Raw genomic sequence first — 18,251 nt, 5'->3', positions numbered from 1 at the left:
AGGGAGATATGAACCTATTAGAACCCGACAGGACATTTTTGCTCTTCTGGCTGTGGGATCCCTTCCTCGATTGGGCCCCTCTCTTTCCAGGGAGATATCACCTCTGAGAGAATTGATTGCTGGAAGGAGCTTATCACCCCTCTCATATACAAAATACACATCCAGTCCAATTGTAGTGCCCTACATATCCTTCGCTGCCCAAAAGACCCACACAAGTTTGAAACCAGCCTCCACCTCATCTAACTTAGAGCTGCTGATACCCCTTGACATCGGGGCCTCTGCAACCACCTGTCAGCCTCTGCTACAGAATATATTGGGGGACTTGGGACCCCTGCAGTATCAATCCAATCTGCCAGGAAGTCACCCCTTGCCTCCCCTCTATGGGGATGCTTAGATCTGCTCCCAGAGCTGACAGAGGAAAAGGAATATTATGCTCCAGATCCGGCAGCTCCATCAGAACCAGCAAGACTGCTATTGTCATAACTGGATCAAGTGGTGACTTCTAAATCCCCTTCTCCTGCCAGTGACTTCAGGCAGTTCTGGAACCTTCTCCACAGAGTTGCTGCAGAGCTTCAGATCCCCTTGAGAAGATCCAAGACTCCCAGCACAAACTTCTAGACATCCTGCATGCTTTTGGACCCAACAGAACAGCTCTCCCCATTAATGAAGGCATACTGGAACCAAGTAGAACAGTTTGGCACACCCCTGTCTCTACCTGCAAAAGGCCGGAGAAGCATTATTATGTGCCAGCCAAGGATGTGGAATTTTTGTTTTCTTATCCCAATCCCAATTCACCCGTGGTCCATGCTGCTTCTGAAAGAGCTAGAGAGCAACATCTCTGGTCTGCTCCTGCTGGCAAAGAGGACAAACACCTAGATGTGCTGGGAAGAAAGGTCTTATCATCCAGCCTCCAGCTCAGGATAGGCAATTACCAGGTGCTACTGGCTAAATAAGATTTCCTGACCTATGCCAAGTTTGTGTCATTTACTGACAGCCTTCTGCAATGGGACAGAAGGTTTTTTTTTCAAGTTCTGATTGGCGAGGGCAAACTGATAGTGAGGATTGCCCTCCAATCTGCAGCTGATGCCGCTGATGCCTTCTCTAGAGCTATGGATACTGACATCATCATGCGCAAGGAGTCATGGCTCCATGCATCAAGGTTCCATAGGGAGATCCAGAATACTATCGAGGACCTCCCCCCACCTTCAATGAATTGCACTTTTCAATCAGAAGACTGAGTCCCTCCATATCCTGAAGGATACCAGGGCTACCCTACATTTGCTGAGGATATCCATGCCTGCCCCTAAGAGGAAGTTTCATTGCCCATGGGCCAAATCTAAATATACAGCTCAGTAGTTCTTCCATCAGAGGCCTTATGAACCACCATGTAAGAGACAGGGAGTTCAAAAGTCCTGATTCCTTATGCCGTCTGCAACAGTCTCGGCATCTCAATCCCCAAGAGCTTATTTTTCATGGGAGTTTGAGAGCTAAGAAGCACTAAGCCCAACACCTCCCGACTCCCACACACTATTTGGGGGTCATCTAGCAGTCTTTTTCAACACCTGGAGTGCGATAACAATGGTCAAGTGGTTGCTGAACATAATCTACTCTGGCTAGATGATAGATTGCATCCCTACCTCCTCCAAAACCCTCCTCCTCACCACTCTCATGAGACCATTCTTATGAGAGTATTCTCACGTGAGGTGAACTCCTTACTGCAGCAAGGATAGAACATGTCCCTCTGTACTACCAAGAAAGAGGGTTTTACTCAACTTGCTTTCTTATGCCCAAAAAGAAAGGTGGTTGGAGACCAATCCTCAACCTCTGCCATCTCAACTGCCTCATTCACAAACTCAGATTTTGAATGGTCACATTGGCAGTGATAATTCCATCTTTAGAAATGGGCATGTGGTTCACAGCTCTCAATATGAAGGACACCTACTTTCATAGACATTCATCCCGCCCACAATGCTTTCTCAGATTCATGGTAGGCTCTGGCCATTTTCAGTGCAGAGTACTCCCCTTCATAATAGTGACTGCCTCCAGAATCTTTATCAAGATATTCTCAGTAGAAGCAGCCCACATCAGACGTTGTGGTCTTATTGTCTTCCCCTACCTCTAGGGTGCGAAATCCCACCAGGAAGCTTGTGTGTCAACTTCCAGGATGCTACACCTCGTCTGTTCAGTGACAGTCAGCATAAACATAGAAAAATCTGTTCTCACCCCCACGTAATCTCTGGATTTCATTGGGGCCACCTTAATGCTATCACTGGAAGAGTTTACCTGCCCAAGGACAGGTTCCAGACCATAAACAAAATTATAGCTCATGTCACAAGCAACCCTTGAGTGCCAGTCAAGACATATCTGTCTCCCCTAGGCAGGGGTGAAAGTAATTTAAGGGACTTACTAATACACAGGGCTGGGGTTCTGAGCAAGAGGGAGGGGTGTGTGTGTGTGTGCCCGCGCTAAACCAGAAGGGGCAGGGCCTTTAAATCTCCGGGCCCTTTATATCACTGCCAGAGCTGTGTGGTAGTGGCGTCGGGAGCCTTGGGCCCTTTAAATCACTGCCAGAGCCTCATGGTAGAGGTAGCTGTGGCCAGAAGCCCTGAGGCTCTGGCGGCCATTTAAAGGACCAGAGGCTCTGGCCGCTGCCGGGAGCCCAGGGCCCTCTGAAATTGGCAGCCTGGAGAAACTCCCCCTGCCGGTGTGGTTGGCTCTGAACCGGCTCTTACCAGTATGCTGTACCAGACTGGACTGGCTTACTTTTACCTCAGCTCCTAAGTCATATGGTCTTGTGCACCTATGTCATCCCATTTTCAGGACTCCATTTTTGTTGCCTTCAAGCTTGGCTGCAATTGGTATATTCCCCAAGCTGTCATTCCATAAACCTCCTGGTGACAATTCTAGCCAAGTTACTAACTTCCCTACTGTGCTGTACAAATCCTTGTCAGGTATATCCCTTTCTCATTCCCTCTCTGGACAGTACCATCATTATGGATGCATCCCTATTAGGTTGGGGAGCCCACATGAACTGCCACACAGCACAAGGTGCCTGGACATCTTGGAGGCCAAGATGCGCATCAATATCCTGGAGTTGCAAGCAGTATGGTAGGTACGTGAGTACTTTCTCCCGTTCATCTGCGCTCACCATGTCCTTACAATGTCTGACAACGTTATGACTGTTATAGATCAACAAACAAGAGGAAGTGAGAATCTGCCTCTGTGTGTGTGCAGAAGCAGTCAGCCTGTGGAACTGGTATATCAGCAATCAGATCACTGTATTGGCACCTACTTCCCAGGGAAGCAAATCACATTAGCAGATTCCCTCGGCAGACAGTTCAGTCAACCACAAGTGGGAGCTACACGGCTCCGTACTGCACAATATGTGAAAGTTCCTCACATTCGTCTTTTGGAAAGACCATTATCAATTCATAGTCCTCCCATTTGGACTAGCTACAGCACTAGGGTCTTTACAAAAATCCTTTAAGTGGCAGTGGTTTAGATTAGAAGAAATGGCTTCCTATCTTTCCATGTCTCGACGACTGGCTCCTGATGGGCAGATCCAGCAGGGAAGTCCAGTAGCAACCCTGTTCCTACTCCACCTACTGTCTTCCCTGGAAATCTGCGTCAACCATAAAACGTCCACTTTCAGTCCCACAAAGACTATGATTGTGTAGGGGGGACCCTGGATTCAACTACTGCAAGAGCCTGTCTCCCAATGGAGAGATTCTGTGCTATGAACTAATTGATAAAACAGATCACCCTCCGACCTTGGACTACAGTCGGGATCTATCTGTCCGTTCTAGGGCATGTGGCCTTATGCACCTATATAACACCATTCGCCAGGATCCATCTCCACTGCATAAACCTGGTTTCAGTCTGTCTACTCACCATATAAAGATAACATCAGTGCCAGAGTAACATTTCCGGCCAAGATTACAGTTTGTCTCCTGGTGAGCAAACCCGGAGAAGGTTCAGGTTGGAGTTCCTTTCCTAACACCCAAAGTGTCTATCATTACAGATGCTTCCCTCTTAAGTTGGGGAGCCCATATGGACAATCACACTGCACAAGGCACTTGGATCCATTGGGAGGCCAGGAAGTATATCAACTTTGTGGAATTAAGGACAGTGTGTTGGGCCTGCAATCTGTTCCTTTCTCTCATCTGTTCCAACATGTCCAGGTAATGTCAGACAATATAATGACTGTCGTTTACATGAACAAAAGGAGGGAGCAAGATCTTTTCCCCTGTGTGTTAAGACAGTCAATCTGTGGAATTGGTGTATCAGAAACCACATAATCTTTTTGCTGGCATACCTGCCAGTGTGTAGAACTCCCTAGCAGAGCGTCTTAGCAGACATTTTTCCACACACACCATGAATGGGAGATTCACAGTTCTGTCTTGAACAACATCTTCACCCAGTGGGGAATGCCATCATGGGACCTCTTCACCTCACAAGTGAATAAGAAACTACCTCTGTACTGCTCCAGAGCAGTTCTGGGACAAGGCTCAAGGGGTGATGCCCTTTTGCTAGCCTGGATGGACCACCTCAGATATGGCAACCCTCCCATTCTATTAACAGAACAAGTCCTGTGACTTATTTGAAATATGTCACAAGTCCTGTGAAATATTTGAGACAACAAGGTTTGGATCATCCTCATTGCACCCAACTGGCCAAAATGGTTTTGGTTCTCAGACTTCAACATCTGACCATTTCTGGATCTACTGATGTAACACAACAGTATAACCAGGTACTCCAAATGGGGACCACTACAATTCAATGCCTGGTATTTGGAAGGGCATTGGCCATAGGGTGCTCATGCTCAGCAGTGATCCAATTTGTCCTAACCTAAAGCGGGAAGAATTCTACTAGGAGATGCTTTTTGGCTAAATGGAAGCCTTTCTCCCCTTGGTCACAACAGCACCAGTTATTTCTATAGTCTGCTGAAATTCCTATTATTTTAGATTAATTACTTACCCTTAAGATGTTAGATTTCTCTGAGTTCCCTACACGTCTAGTTCACAGCAATCAATGCTTTTTATTCTCCAGATGAGGGCCATCGCGTCTTTCCTCCAATGATAGTGGATAGTTATCCAGTGACAGGTAGATTCCTGAAGGGATATATTAGAACTTTCCAACCAGTGGTATATCCAATACCACACTGAAATCTCAATCTTGACCTTTCAGTTCTCACCAGACCGCCCTTCAAACCATTAGCTACCTGTTCTATGTCCCATCTGTGGATGAAGGTTGCCTTCTGAGTTGCCATCACATCAGCCAGAAAGGTAAGCGAACTGAGAGCTTCCATGGCAGATCCATCATATACCATTTTTCATAAAGCGTCTCTCTGTGCCTCCAAATGGAATTTATCACTAAAGTAATTTTGGAGTTTCACATGAATCACTTACCAGTTTTCCCCCTAAAATCACATGCTTCTGATGAGGAGAGAAGACATCACTCCCTAAATGTCTGGTTGGCACTGCCATTCTATCTAGAGAATGAAAGCAACTAGAAAGACTCCTAGACTATTTATCACCCTGAAGAGCGATCAGTGGGTCAACCACTGTCCACGCAGTGACTCTCCAAGTGGATGTCAGGCTGCGTCATCCTTTATTACCAACTAGTACACATCCCACCCCCAGAGGGAGTGGGAGCCCGTTACATCGGAGCACAAGTGATCTCTCTGACATCTCTGTGAGACTATGTTTAATAGATATATGCAGGGTGGCTAGCGTGAATTCCGTCCACACCTTTACATATTGCAGACTACTACTGCAAAAACAGCTGTGGGGACGGCAGTATTAGAGATATCCATAGCACCCATCTCCTCATGTCCCCTCCTGATTGACTTCTGCTCACTAATCTCCCATGTGTGGAATATATATAGGGACCCTCACTCGAAGAAGAAATGAAGGTTACTCATCTGTAACTGGAGGTTATTTGAGATGTGAGGTCATTATCTGCATTCCACTCCCCATAAGTAGAGGGTATAATAGGCATGGGGAAGTTAAATCTCTCCTGATGCAGCCGCTGCCTCCCCACTGCTGGACGCTTGGGTTGTGGTGGCCTCGGCTGTGCTTTGCGTCTTCCTGTCCCTATTCTGCCCCTTTCCTGATGCCCCGCTGCTGCCTGGTGAGTCCCTCTTTTTGTCCACTCCACCTCCACCTCCCCCGCCCAGGCCTCGTGTGTGGCAGGGTGTGTGGGTGGAGAAGAGGAGGGATGTGGGGAGTGATGGGAGCCTCGCGGGGGGCAGGGGGTGGAGGAGAGGAGGAACGTGGAGAGTGGCGGCATGGGGCACGGAGTGGTGGGTAAAGTGTGGGCAGGGCTGCAGGCAGAAGAGGCAGGACAGGGAGCTAGTCTCTCCAGAAAAAGCTTCACCTGCTGCCCATGCCACTACCCACACTCTATTCCTATTGCTGTGGATCATGACTGCATTCATAAGAGAAGGAACTGAAGAGGCATTGATTCACATTGCCCCTTACACCATCAGTTCAGAGCATGAGGAGAACAACAGCGCATGCACAGACCAATGGATGCTGCTTACTAAATATTTCCGAACTCTCATGCATGGTGCTCATGCATACCCACTATGGCCGAAACATTAAATAAATATGATTATTTGAGACTTGGTCTCTATAGTTGAGACTACTCAACTTTTTGTTTTTGGTGTGGATCCAGTGTACAAGGAACTGGACTGAGATCTGTTAATTTTGTATAAGTTAACAGGTGATAATATCTTTTGGTGTCTATTCTAGTCCCCTGAGTCTTCCAGAGCCATATTCCATCCCTAAAATTTGATGATTCAGTGATTTTTAGGGCAGCATACTAAATAAATTAATTACAAAGCTGTAAAAGGTTCCTTTGATGGCACTTAACTATTGCTTTACATTTTTAAATGTACAGCCATTAACTAATGTCCCTAAGAGATGGTAGGTAAAATATTATTATTAATTTTATTTCTGTTTTACAGAAATTCAGAAATGTTAAGTGACTTTCTCATTTAAAGCTGCACAGTGAGTCAACATCAGAATTGGGACTAGAATTGGTTCCTTGTGGGATGCTTAACCTCTAATTCACTGCATCATTGACCGCTAATATTCATTAGATTTTACAAAAATTGTAAATTCATTAGCTTTTCAAGAATGAATGGGAGTTCAAAGGCAATTACTCATTTTTGGTATGCATTGTATATTTTGTATGCATTTGTCATTTTGAATATTACCTGTTTTGCATAAACAGTTACCTGTTTGTGTCTGCCACTCATATTTTGCATGTACAATTTTGGGTTCTGTGTTGAAAACTTGTTCTTGAGAGTGTATTTTTCTCAAATATATGAAACGTAACCAGGGAAACAGTCTGATGGACTACTTCTATAGAGGAAATAAACTGATTGTCCACAGAGTGCTGTCATAGTGTAAGCAAACTTGACAATGGGGAAGAATAGAGATTTTTCTTCTAATCTCTTTAGGTTCTAGTAATCTTAATTGTGATTTGAACCAAAAGTAGATAGAAGTGTTTCTGGCAGACATGCAATTTTGAAAGTGATGGTGTTTCTTCAGTTAGAAAATAAATAGTAACTACATGAATCAAAACAGCCTACATTTCTTTATAGCTATATAAATTTACAAGTTGTAATTAAGTAAAAATTATTCTAAAGACCTACTGCATAAGTAGAGTCCCAAATACTAAATAACTTCATCTTTGTTCTGGATATAAGTTGGAATATACTTTATGATTGATTTATGTCCTGCTAATCTTAGAGAATGTGAAATGTATGGACTCCACACTCAAAATCCCATCTCTTTGTCCCCTCTCTCTTTTTTTCCCTTTGGTTAGGATCCAAAAGTGAAGAAATGATGTCTGTTGTTATCCAGGCCACCCACAAAGTGAGGCTGAAAGCACTGAAACGTGTAATAAGGAACATAGGTCCCATTGAAATGAGTATCTGGGAGCCATCGGAAGAGGAGACACCAGATGATGAGGCACATTGCTATGATAGATTCTCATTAGGGACCAGTCTAAGCAGAAGTACGCTCTCTGATTGTGGAAATCCTCAAGTATATAGTGATGCTGAAGCAGCAGATACACTCTCTGAAGCTTTGCTTACAGAAGAAACAAGAAATCAAGCACCTTCACCTCAGAGGTATTAAGAAAGTAACGAATTGAGTTCAGTCAAACAAAACATAAAGCTACTGTCAGATTGTTTTTCAGTACAGTTTCACCACACCTTTCACCTGCCTCCCAGCTACTTAATACTCAACTGAAACCATTTATTACCTTTTTTTCTTGTCTTTATTATTGCATTTGTTACAGTCAACAAATATAGACTGAAGGAAAGGGAAAACTTGCAGAGCCAGGCAGTCGGTGTGCTGGCAGGGAGTGATGGTGGGCCTGTGCAAGGAACTCTGGAATGGGAAAGAACTTTTTTAAAAAGTGAAGAGGATTTGTCTGACTACTACTTTTGAACCTGAACCTTTCTTGTCTCTTACACGTACACAATTGTTTTGTGTGATAATTAGATTAAGCTGTTAATCCATTTTATTTATGCATACATGCATACCGCTCCAGTCAGCAGCCAGTTTTATTGGTAGCAGGGAATCACAGATGAATATTGGTTTATTATTTTCTCTTGGTCATCCACCAGACCCACTGGCAGCTGTTCAAGGGCACTAGGCCCCAGTAGCTCCCACTGTCTTCCCAGCCCCCTGGCTTAAAACTCAACTGATAGCAGATTCCAGGTAGCCTACATATTGCCCTGTCCCCTGACATTCCTACAGACAGGAGCTGCTGTCTTCCTAATGTCAGTGAAAATCAACAATATTGGACTTCTTTTCAAGTATATGTCCCTATGGGTGCTCCACTGTAGTGTGTACGCATCCCCGTGTGCACTCAACCAAAAAGCAGCATTTGTGGGCCCATACTTGTGCAGAGCAGCTCCTTGTGCTCCCAAATGAGGGCATATAGGGAGGTCCTTGTTGTATCCCACAGCTGTACAGAGCAGCTCCTTGTGCTCCCAAACGAGGGCATATAGGGAGGCATGGACCCATTGCCACTCAGTTCCTGTGGCTCACGTCTGAGCATTTGTGTGTCTGCTCTTCTCAGCTTCCCACTCTTCTTATCTAGCTAATTTTATTAGTCCTTTTCTTTATGTAGTTTGGTTATTTTTATTTTATTTCTCTTTAGTTCCGGGACGGTTGTGCTTCAAAGAGGGTTCCTGCCGTCCATCTGAATTTTGGTGCTTTAGCACTCTGAATTATGCCAAAGACCCTAGGCTTAAAGCCCTGCCAGACCTTCCACAGGTCTTTTCCCCATAGTTCTGAGTCATCAGTACTGCACACAAAGCAGCGTGCAGAAATGTCCTCCAGTAGACAGCACAGAGATGCGTACAGGGCTTCTACTCACTCTATGGTACCATTGCCGCCCTCTTTGAGTGATGGTCCTTGTTGTATTCCGCCTGAACCAGAGCTTTTCAAAGTAGTAGTGTCTATCGGTCCATCTATCTATTTGTGCTTCCTGCCCTCACTCGTTTTTGCTCAGCAGCAAGCACCAAAGCTGTCTGTACTGCTTGGGGGAAGTCCATGTTGCATCCAGGTGCAGTGTCTGCCTCTTCTTCCCTGCCCATACCTGGGAAGGCTGGGCCCTGTGCCTTAAGCAACCCTCCTGGAGGTCACCATGGGACCATGGTTGAATCCTAGCTGGGGAGCCTTTCTGTACATCAGCCTGAGCAGTCCAGGAGTGTGCCTCCTACTGTGAAGTTCCAGTCTGTTTCTGCCAGTACCAGGGCTCAGTACCCCTCACTGCACCTGGCTATGAACCACGGAAGCATGCGCATAAGCGTGGTAGTGAGTCTTCCTCCGGATCCAAGAAAGACATTGCACCATCCATGAGTTCTTGTCCACAAGAGCAAGAAGAAATCATTGTTAACTGGATCTGCCAGTCCCTGTTCCTGAACCACGCATCACTCCTCCATCAGCTCTACCGGCACAGCATGAATAGTTGATCCCAAGGCAGGCCCTCTTACCAGCTCCGGTTCAGTCCATGGACCAGTGCCAGACACCGAGGAGAATCGGATGTGCTCCTAGTCCTTATGAACTCTGTGCCCTGGAACAGACGAGGTCTCCCCATGTTCCGGTCCATTCACCTGCAAAGAGGGCTCCTTCTACATTGGATCTGCCATCCTCTGGTTGTGTTCCTACAGCACACTCCTTTCTGTCGGCGCTCCCATTCGTATAGGACTCCAGTTCCTCTGAGGATTTGGATACTATGCATGACTACCAGAGGTTTCTGACAGTAACGTGGCAGTACCCTTCTTTGCCTAATATCTTTGCCTGGTACCTGGCTCCATGGACACCACCACAGCATCAGCAGGATCAACCAGGTTACCTATATTGGAGCCCAAGGGTTTCTGTACTCCCATCTTCCACCTGATTCCCTGGTTATCCTGGCCGCTATGGAGCGGGCCAAGCAACAGCACCCACGCTCCACCCCCCTGACAAGAAGGGCAAGAGGTTAGATCTTATGGGTAGAATGGTCTTTTCCTCAGCCAGCCTCTAGTTCCTTATTTCAAACTACCTAGCACTGATGGCCAAATATGATTTTCTGAACTGTGGGCAGATGGCAGATTTTGGAGATAAACTACCTCTTCAGGATCATGCCCACTTCCTGAATCTGGTTCTGAGTCATTGGTACTGCACACGAAGCAGCATGTGGAAAAATCCTCCAATAGACAGCATAGAGATTCATAGGATTGCCTTCCTTGAACTAGAGCTCTGAGGTCAGAGAAGTTCTTCATCAGACTTCTCTGGTACCATGCACATCTCTATTGGACTGACCTATGTTCCAGGCCCTGATACCGACCCAGACTTCTGGCTACTAGAGTCTTCGAACACTATCCAGATTTTTTTCTCCAGAGAACTTTTCATGCTGGAATAACTGGAGTCTCCCCTCCTACAGTAATAGTAATGCTAAGGTTGTTGGGAATTTACGTCCCTGCAACAAAGGGATGGTTTAGCAGATCCCAAATGGGACAGTACCACCCACAACAGACCTTTCCCAGACCTTCAGAACTTCCGAGGAAGAGCGGCAGACCTCAGAAAATGGAATTGCCTCCTTTTACAACTGCACCATTGGCATCTCCCTGTAAGAAACAGTTTTGACATCTTGGTCCAGGACCTAAAGCAACCTATTTCTCCAGATCCTTTGCTGCACGATTCTACCATCCCCACCCCCTTTGGAGACCATTGTCTCACTTCCTCCGAGCCTGGGAACACGTTACTTCAGACAAACGGAACTTGGAGGTGATCATCATCCACTTCCGCTTTATCTCCACTTCCCTTCACCATCCCTCTTCAGGGATCCTTTTTATAAGGAGCTGTGAACCTCTTGCTTTAAATCTCTCCTGCTCTTGGGGGAGATTGAACTGGTTCCCCAAGAGTTCATTGGAAGGGGATTCTATTCCAACTATTTTCTAGTTCCCAAGAGGATGGAGATCGATCCTCAACCTCAGAAACTTGAACCCCTGTGTACTTTTGCTGCACTTCAGAATTTTTACACTAGCTACCATAATACCAGCCCTAAATCTAAGGGAGTGGTTCATTGCCCTTGACCTCTGGGATGCCTACTACTATCATGTAGGTATCCATCCTTCTCACAGGCATTTCCTATGTTTTGTAATAAGCTCAAAACATTACCAATATCAAGTCCTATCCTTTGGGCTCTCCATAGCCCCAAGGGTCTTTACAAAGGTCTTCTCAGTGGTGGTGGCCCACCTGTATCAGTCAGGCATCACAGTAATTCCATATCTGGATGACTGGCTCCTCAGAGGTCACTTGGCTCTAGAGGTCCAATCAGCAACCTCCAGAGTGCTAGCCCTATTTCAGTCTCTGGTCCTTTGCGTCAACCTGAAGAAGTCTACATTAACCTTTGTCTAACTTCACTGGAGCCATTGTAGACTCCATAACTATCAGAGTCTACGTGCCCAGGGAAAAATTTTCCACTTTGTCCAATCTCATATCTACTCTACAGCATGGTCTGCAAACAACTGAAAGGACCTGTCTGGAACTCCTCAACCATAAGTCAGCCTCTATGTGCATTGCACTATGTGCGAGACTGCACCTCAGTACCTTCAGTGCCCCAGACAGACACAGTCTCTCCAAACAAATATTACCTCTGGAAGTTGTAGACTTGCTAATGTGGTGGACAGACCCATTGAAGGTCTGCGTGGGAAACCCATTCTCACATCCTGTACTATCAAAAATCCTAACAATGGATGCCTCTTGGATTGGGGGGCAAGCAGTTCCCACAAGAGATTATGCTCCACATTAATGTCCTGGAGTTGAGAGCAGTCTATCAACACTTTCTTCATGACATGCAGGGCTGCTCTGTCAGGTAATGCTGGATAACAGGGCAGCAATGTTATATAAACTGCCAAGTGGGAGCAAGATCCCAGTCCTTATGTATACTATCACCAAAATTGTGGAACTGATTCATCTCCTACCAGATAAAAATCTTGGTGGTTTATCTACCAGGCCTCCAGAATACAGTTGTGGACTCCATGAGCAGAAACTTCTGTCAGGACCATGAATGGGAGCAAAATCATTCTTTAACATCATCTGTCAAAGCTTGTCTGACATCAGTGGACCTCTTTGCTACCCCGCCCTCCCCACCGCCCCCCAACAAATGTGAAGTTGTCACCATTTCTACTCCAAGGGACAATGTGGTCACAACTTCTTAGGAGATGCTCTGATAGCACCACAACCCCATCTCTTGCTGTATGCTTAACCACCTCTACCTCTCATTCTCACGACCTCTCAGATTGAGACAGGAGAAAACACAGGTCATTCTCCTAGCACCATCATGGCTAAGACACGTTTTGTATTTGAACCTTCTTCACCTCTCAGTGGTGACACCGTCCTCTCTGCCTTCCTCTCAAGAAGGATATCCTTTCTCAGAACTTAGGCACCCTGAACCATCTCAACACCTCTGAACTTCAGGGCATGGCTTCCAGGTGCCTCTTGGGCATAGAGATAACCTGTTCAGATAGGGTCCAGTCAGCCCTCTTACGTAGCAGGAAAGTTACTACTTGCAAAACTTATCTGCAAAAGTGAAAACGCTGGAGTTCCTGGTGTTCTCTTCACTCCCTCAATACTCAGAAGTTCTGTTTACCAAAATGCTAGACTACCTGTTGTACTTAAAGACACAAGATCTGTCAATAAGCTAACTCAGAGTTCAACTGGCTGCTGTCACAGCCGTCCACTCACCCTTTGAAAGCTTCTCCATTTTTTCGCCCATTCTACTGTGGTCAGATTCCTTAAGGGGTTTACGCAATTTGTTTCCCCCACTATGGAATCCTGCTCCGCTGTGGAACTTTATTTTGGAGCTCAATGCCTTAAAGCAGTGGTCTCCAAAATGGGGTGCGCAAGACCATCCCTGGGGGTGTGCGGCAGGAGGAGCACTCCTGGACCTTTGATTCTTCGATGGCACACCGGAGGCAGCTCTTCTCTCCCCACTCTCTTTGATGGCACACTGGCGGCAGCTCTTCTTCTTCTCTTTTTGCCTCCCTAGAACTGGCCCCGGGGGGTGTGCGATCCAAAAAGTTTGGAGACCACTGCCTTAAAGAAACACCCTTTGAACCAACAGCTACCTGTTTTCTTCTCCACGTCTCCCTCAAGACATCATTCCTTATCGCTATCACTTTGGCTAGGCAAATGAGAGAACTAAGTGAACTCATGGCAGACCCATCATTCGTGACCTTCTCTAGAGACAAAGTCACACTATGTTCCCATCCTCGCTTCCTCCTTAAGGTGTCTTAAGAAGGAATACCATATTAACCAGGAAATTCATCTACCATTGTTCTACTGAAAGCTTCGTACTTCTAGAGAGGAGGCTAGCCTGCACACACTAGATGTCAGAAGAGCTCTTGCCTTCTTCATAGACAGAACCAAGATCTTTAGGACCTTTGCCAGATTGTATCCTGTACTGGAAGGATGATGGGTCACCCTATTTCCACACAAAGACTGTCCAAGTGGGTTTCGGGTTGTATTTTAACATGCTATGAGACGGAGGGAAAACAACCACCTCAGAGAGTGTCAGCACACTCCACTAGGGCTCAGTCTACATCTATAGCCCTACGTTGAGGTCCATGGGTTTCAAACCGTGGTCCAATGGGCTTTTAGGAGCCAGTATGTTCCAACCCACCACTCAAGTGACCTAAGTCACTATAACTTGAAGCTTAACTTCAGTTGAGTATTTCAGTCCTGGGATCTGATTTGGCAAAACTCCAAGGGTTCTTATTGGTTCTCTGTTTCTATTTAAACCAATCAGAGGAACAGGAAGTTGTCTGTGCAGCTGGGTTTTTCTCTGCTTAAGACTGCCTCTGCTGCACTACCTTCTGCCTGACTCTGACCTGGCCTGCTTCTTGACCCTGACTCCCAGTCTCTGCCCTCTGATCTCCTGGTTACCTTACTCTGCCTGACTTCTGACTCTTGGTTTCCCCCTTGGGCTCTCAGATTCCCTTCTCCTGTTATCCACACCTGGCCTGCCTCCTGATTCCCGACCCCCGCTCCAACCACTATGTCAGACTGCCCACAACCCGGTCACGACACTTTATTGAAAAATATGCCCATCTGCAGGACTGCAGCTTGTCCTCTGTTCACGTGTTCATCAAGCATTACACCATCTTACCTACTTCCAGTGTTTGCCAATGTGTTTGCGGCTCAAGGATTGGACCCTTCAGTTACCATACAAAAATAAAAACCTGTGGAAGAGATCATCTTCGACCCCGAGGGATCACTGCCGCTGGGTGATTCATCTGCTGTCCTCCTTCCCCTCTGTGTGGCGGTGGGTTCATGTGTCCCTGTATGCCCTCACAGAGGAGCATAAGGAGCTGCTTTGCGCAGTCATGGGCCTGTGAACACTGCTTTGTAGTCTCTGGTCAAGTGTGCATGAGCACAGGCATGTCCTACAGTGGAGTACCCATAGCTACAAAATATCTCAAAGAACTCAAGTTACTGTACAGGTATGTAACCTCTGCTTTTTGGACTCCCACATCAGTTTCTGTCACTATTCATGATCCCTGTCATCTAACTGTTCATCATCCATCAGTCCCTCATCCCCGCTGTATCCTCCCTCCATAAATACTTAATCCTCTATTATGTCCTTTGTTATTCCTGTGACCTTATCCCCTCTGCACAATGTCTTATTTCCCCTTATACTCCCATTCTCTCACCCTAAAAATGTAATAATTATTCTGTATAATTTACCAAAGTAACCATACATTCTTAAAGTTACTCCGATCCTCCTACCCTACCATTTATTTTTTCATGTTTTCTGTTCTTAGATTGTAAATTATTATTAGCAATAAAAGTTACTGTGATACTTCTAAGTTAATATTGGTTTGTGAATTATGACTACTACATTTTGTCTATTTTGCCACCTTTACATTGCATTAATGTGAATTTTTGCAATTAATTTCCTATTTTTATTTAACAAAAGAGAGAAGAAATTAAGAGAACTGTTGCATTAACATACTTTATTGAATTTAATTTTTTTTTTTAAAGAAAGTATTAGAGTTAGCCTTCTGATTTTTTTCTGTTTTCATGTTTTGCTGTATTGTAGGGAGACACGGCCTCACACAGAAGAACAAACTGGTAGTAAGAAAACTGCATATAAGATAAAATATCTTAACTGGAAAGCAAAACATAAAGAACAAAGTAAAGTTTTGCCAAATCAACATACTTTGCCTGTGGTAGGTGCATGGGAATTTGAACGTGATGATGATGAATATGTTAAGTTCTTAGATCTCTTTTTGAGTTACATGCTTGAAAGAGACTTTAACTGCAGTGATCCTGGGATTCCTTTTCTGACCAGCTTTTCTGAACTCCTTAGAGAACATGAACTACACTCTCTCCTTTTTGATGTGCATACAACACTGAAACGTCGACAGGGCAGAACTAGTAGCCAGAATGTGTTTAGAGCTGGTTGCTGCTATGCTGTTACTCTTGCATCTTGTGATTCCAAACCAGCTTCCTTGTGTAATGAAAAGAAAAAATATTTGGAAAACCAAATGTCTGTTTCAGTTCTACAACCAGCAGACTCCTTGCTGTGTGACTCAGTGAATGGAGTAAAAAAATACATGGGAAAGAAAGGTTTATTTGGTCTAAACCACCTGTCAGTTTACAGAGCACAAGAAAACAAGCAAGAAATAACTATTACACCCATAACCCAGACCTTGTCTGACCATGCTTGCTCTAGTCTACAAACTTCAGTGACCTGTAAATATACGTACAAAACAATTCATGTGAATGATGTTATACCAAGAGAGGAACTTTGTCTAGAACTGAAGAATAAATTTAGCAATATTGCAAGACTGCTTGAATGGATGATCAGATGGTCTGATAGGAGATTGCTATATGACACCAACAAAATAGAGTCATTTCAAGAGAGCCGCCCAATGATGCATGTGAAAACATCAGCAGCTGCTATACTTACATCATTATGGCTTCTAGGACGACCCTATTGTGATGAATCACAAGCTAGGATCACTAGTTTTAAGGTAAGGGGATTGAATAAGTATTTAATAGAGAGAGCTAGGATTGTAATTAATTAAACTTAAAATATTATGCATTTGTGTATTTTAATTCCTTTTTACATGCATAAATTTAAAAGTAGATATTTTAAAATGCAGTATATAATTTAACTTTTTCCCATGCCTTTTTAAAAAATATTCATCTAATATAGACACTAATCCTGCAAGTTGTTCCATACACATGGACCCCAGGCATCTGTGCAGAACCCTATTTAAATAAGTGGAGCTCCAAGTAGCAGCAGTGGTTTGCAGGATCATGGGCTTAATTTTGACTGGGTATTTATTTATTTGGTTGGTTTTTTTGGCTGTTGAAAAATAATTTTCTACAGACATAGGAAAAAAGGACATTAAAATATTCAAATGTTGCACACCATTCTGTCACCTAAACACAGGTTTTTTGTTTTGGTTTGGTTTTTTTGCTTAAGAGTATTTTAAACATGCTCAAAATATTAAGGATGTTAATTCATGTTCAGTGTCCCATAAGTAGTCAGCACCTTGCAAAAATGGGTGCACAATGAGCAGAGCTGTGAATATCGTAAAACAAATAGGAAAAAAGTGTGAGTAATTTCCATTACTTGGGAAGATTGACAGCAATTTTAGATAACTGAAATCCATGTTAAAGATTTCATATGTGTGTTTCTGTAATTTCCTAAATTATAGCAGGAATGCCTGTAACTTGTACATATTACCTTCTAAAACCATAACAAGACAGAGGGGACCAGAATCCTAGGGGATAGCGAATTGACTCATAGGAAAGCACTAAATACCATATGTTCGACACCTTGTTGAGGAACACATTTTAGATAAATGTTGACAACCAGGTTATATTTTATCTCAGTGAAAAGATTTGCCATGTCAAAGTGACTAGTAATAGCAAAAAACAGCATCGCATAGTCTTTAAAGCAACAGAATTACTGAACACAATGTAAATGCTTGAGACTTTTACCTTCTAGCTGCATTCCAGGTAAAGATTAGAATACTGAGTATCAACCTCTCTATAAGGAGTTGCTAGGAAGAGATAAACATTCCAAGAGTGCTGGAGTTCTTTCTGTGAGGTATTTTTATGGGTGAGAGGACTTGCGTTGTAGATATAGCTCTATCGTCTGTTGTGAGATCTATGTAATTTATCTAGATACTATTGTATTTGAGTAGACGCTTGAAAATTTTGGCTTTAAGTGTCCAGTTTTGGTCGTGTTTGAAGAAATGTATAAGGTTGAAAAGAGTACAGCAGAGAGCAACAAGAGAAAAGGCTCATATGAGGAGAGACTTGAAATTAGGCTTATTTAGCTTTGAAAGAGAGGATTAAGATTTGACATATTTAAACTGGCTAAGTGCTATTATAAAGTTAATTTTGCATTTCTGCATGATGTTACTGGATAGGTGAGAACCAGACATTCTAGGTTTAAAATAAAAGGAAATATATATAAGAATAATTTGATGTAATTGTAAATGGTAAATAGGTACAGTGAACTCTTGTTCCCAAACTCTTTCACAGTGAGTCAAGTGTGAACATTTTTAAGCAAAGTTGAATGTCTGTGGAATTTAACAAATAACAAGATTAAGGGTGAATTAGTTGTTTTTGAAGTTAGGAGTAACTAGGGACTTTTAAAGGGACTTTTTCTTATAAAGGCGCCTATTACCCCTCACCCCCTCTCCCATTTTTTCA

At 44.1% G+C, this 18,251-nt stretch overlaps 1 protein-coding gene across 2 annotated transcripts in view; it reads left to right on the top strand.

Annotated features, from left to right (window-relative positions):
• The window catches only part of CPLANE1 (ciliogenesis and planar polarity effector complex subunit 1), a 180,072-nt gene that overhangs the window by 84,393 nt on the left and 77,428 nt on the right, over nucleotides 1-18,251 (top strand). For both annotated transcript variants that reach the window (XM_084628687.1, XM_084628686.1), the window contains exons 25-26: nucleotides 7,837-8,143; nucleotides 15,616-16,552. In XM_084628687.1, coding sequence (XP_084484813.1) covers nucleotides 7,837-8,143; nucleotides 15,616-16,552 — 1,244 coding nt within the window. The remainder of the gene's footprint in view (nucleotides 1-7,836; nucleotides 8,144-15,615; nucleotides 16,553-18,251) is intronic.

The sequence above is a fragment of the Lepidochelys olivacea genome (assembly GCF_965140295.1).
Source record: "Lepidochelys olivacea isolate rLepOli2 genome assembly, chromosome: 5".
Lineage (NCBI taxonomy): Eukaryota > Metazoa > Chordata > Testudines > Cheloniidae > Lepidochelys > Lepidochelys olivacea.
The sequence above is the reverse complement of the archived record's forward strand: the minus strand, read 5'-3'. Positions and strand labels throughout refer to the sequence as shown.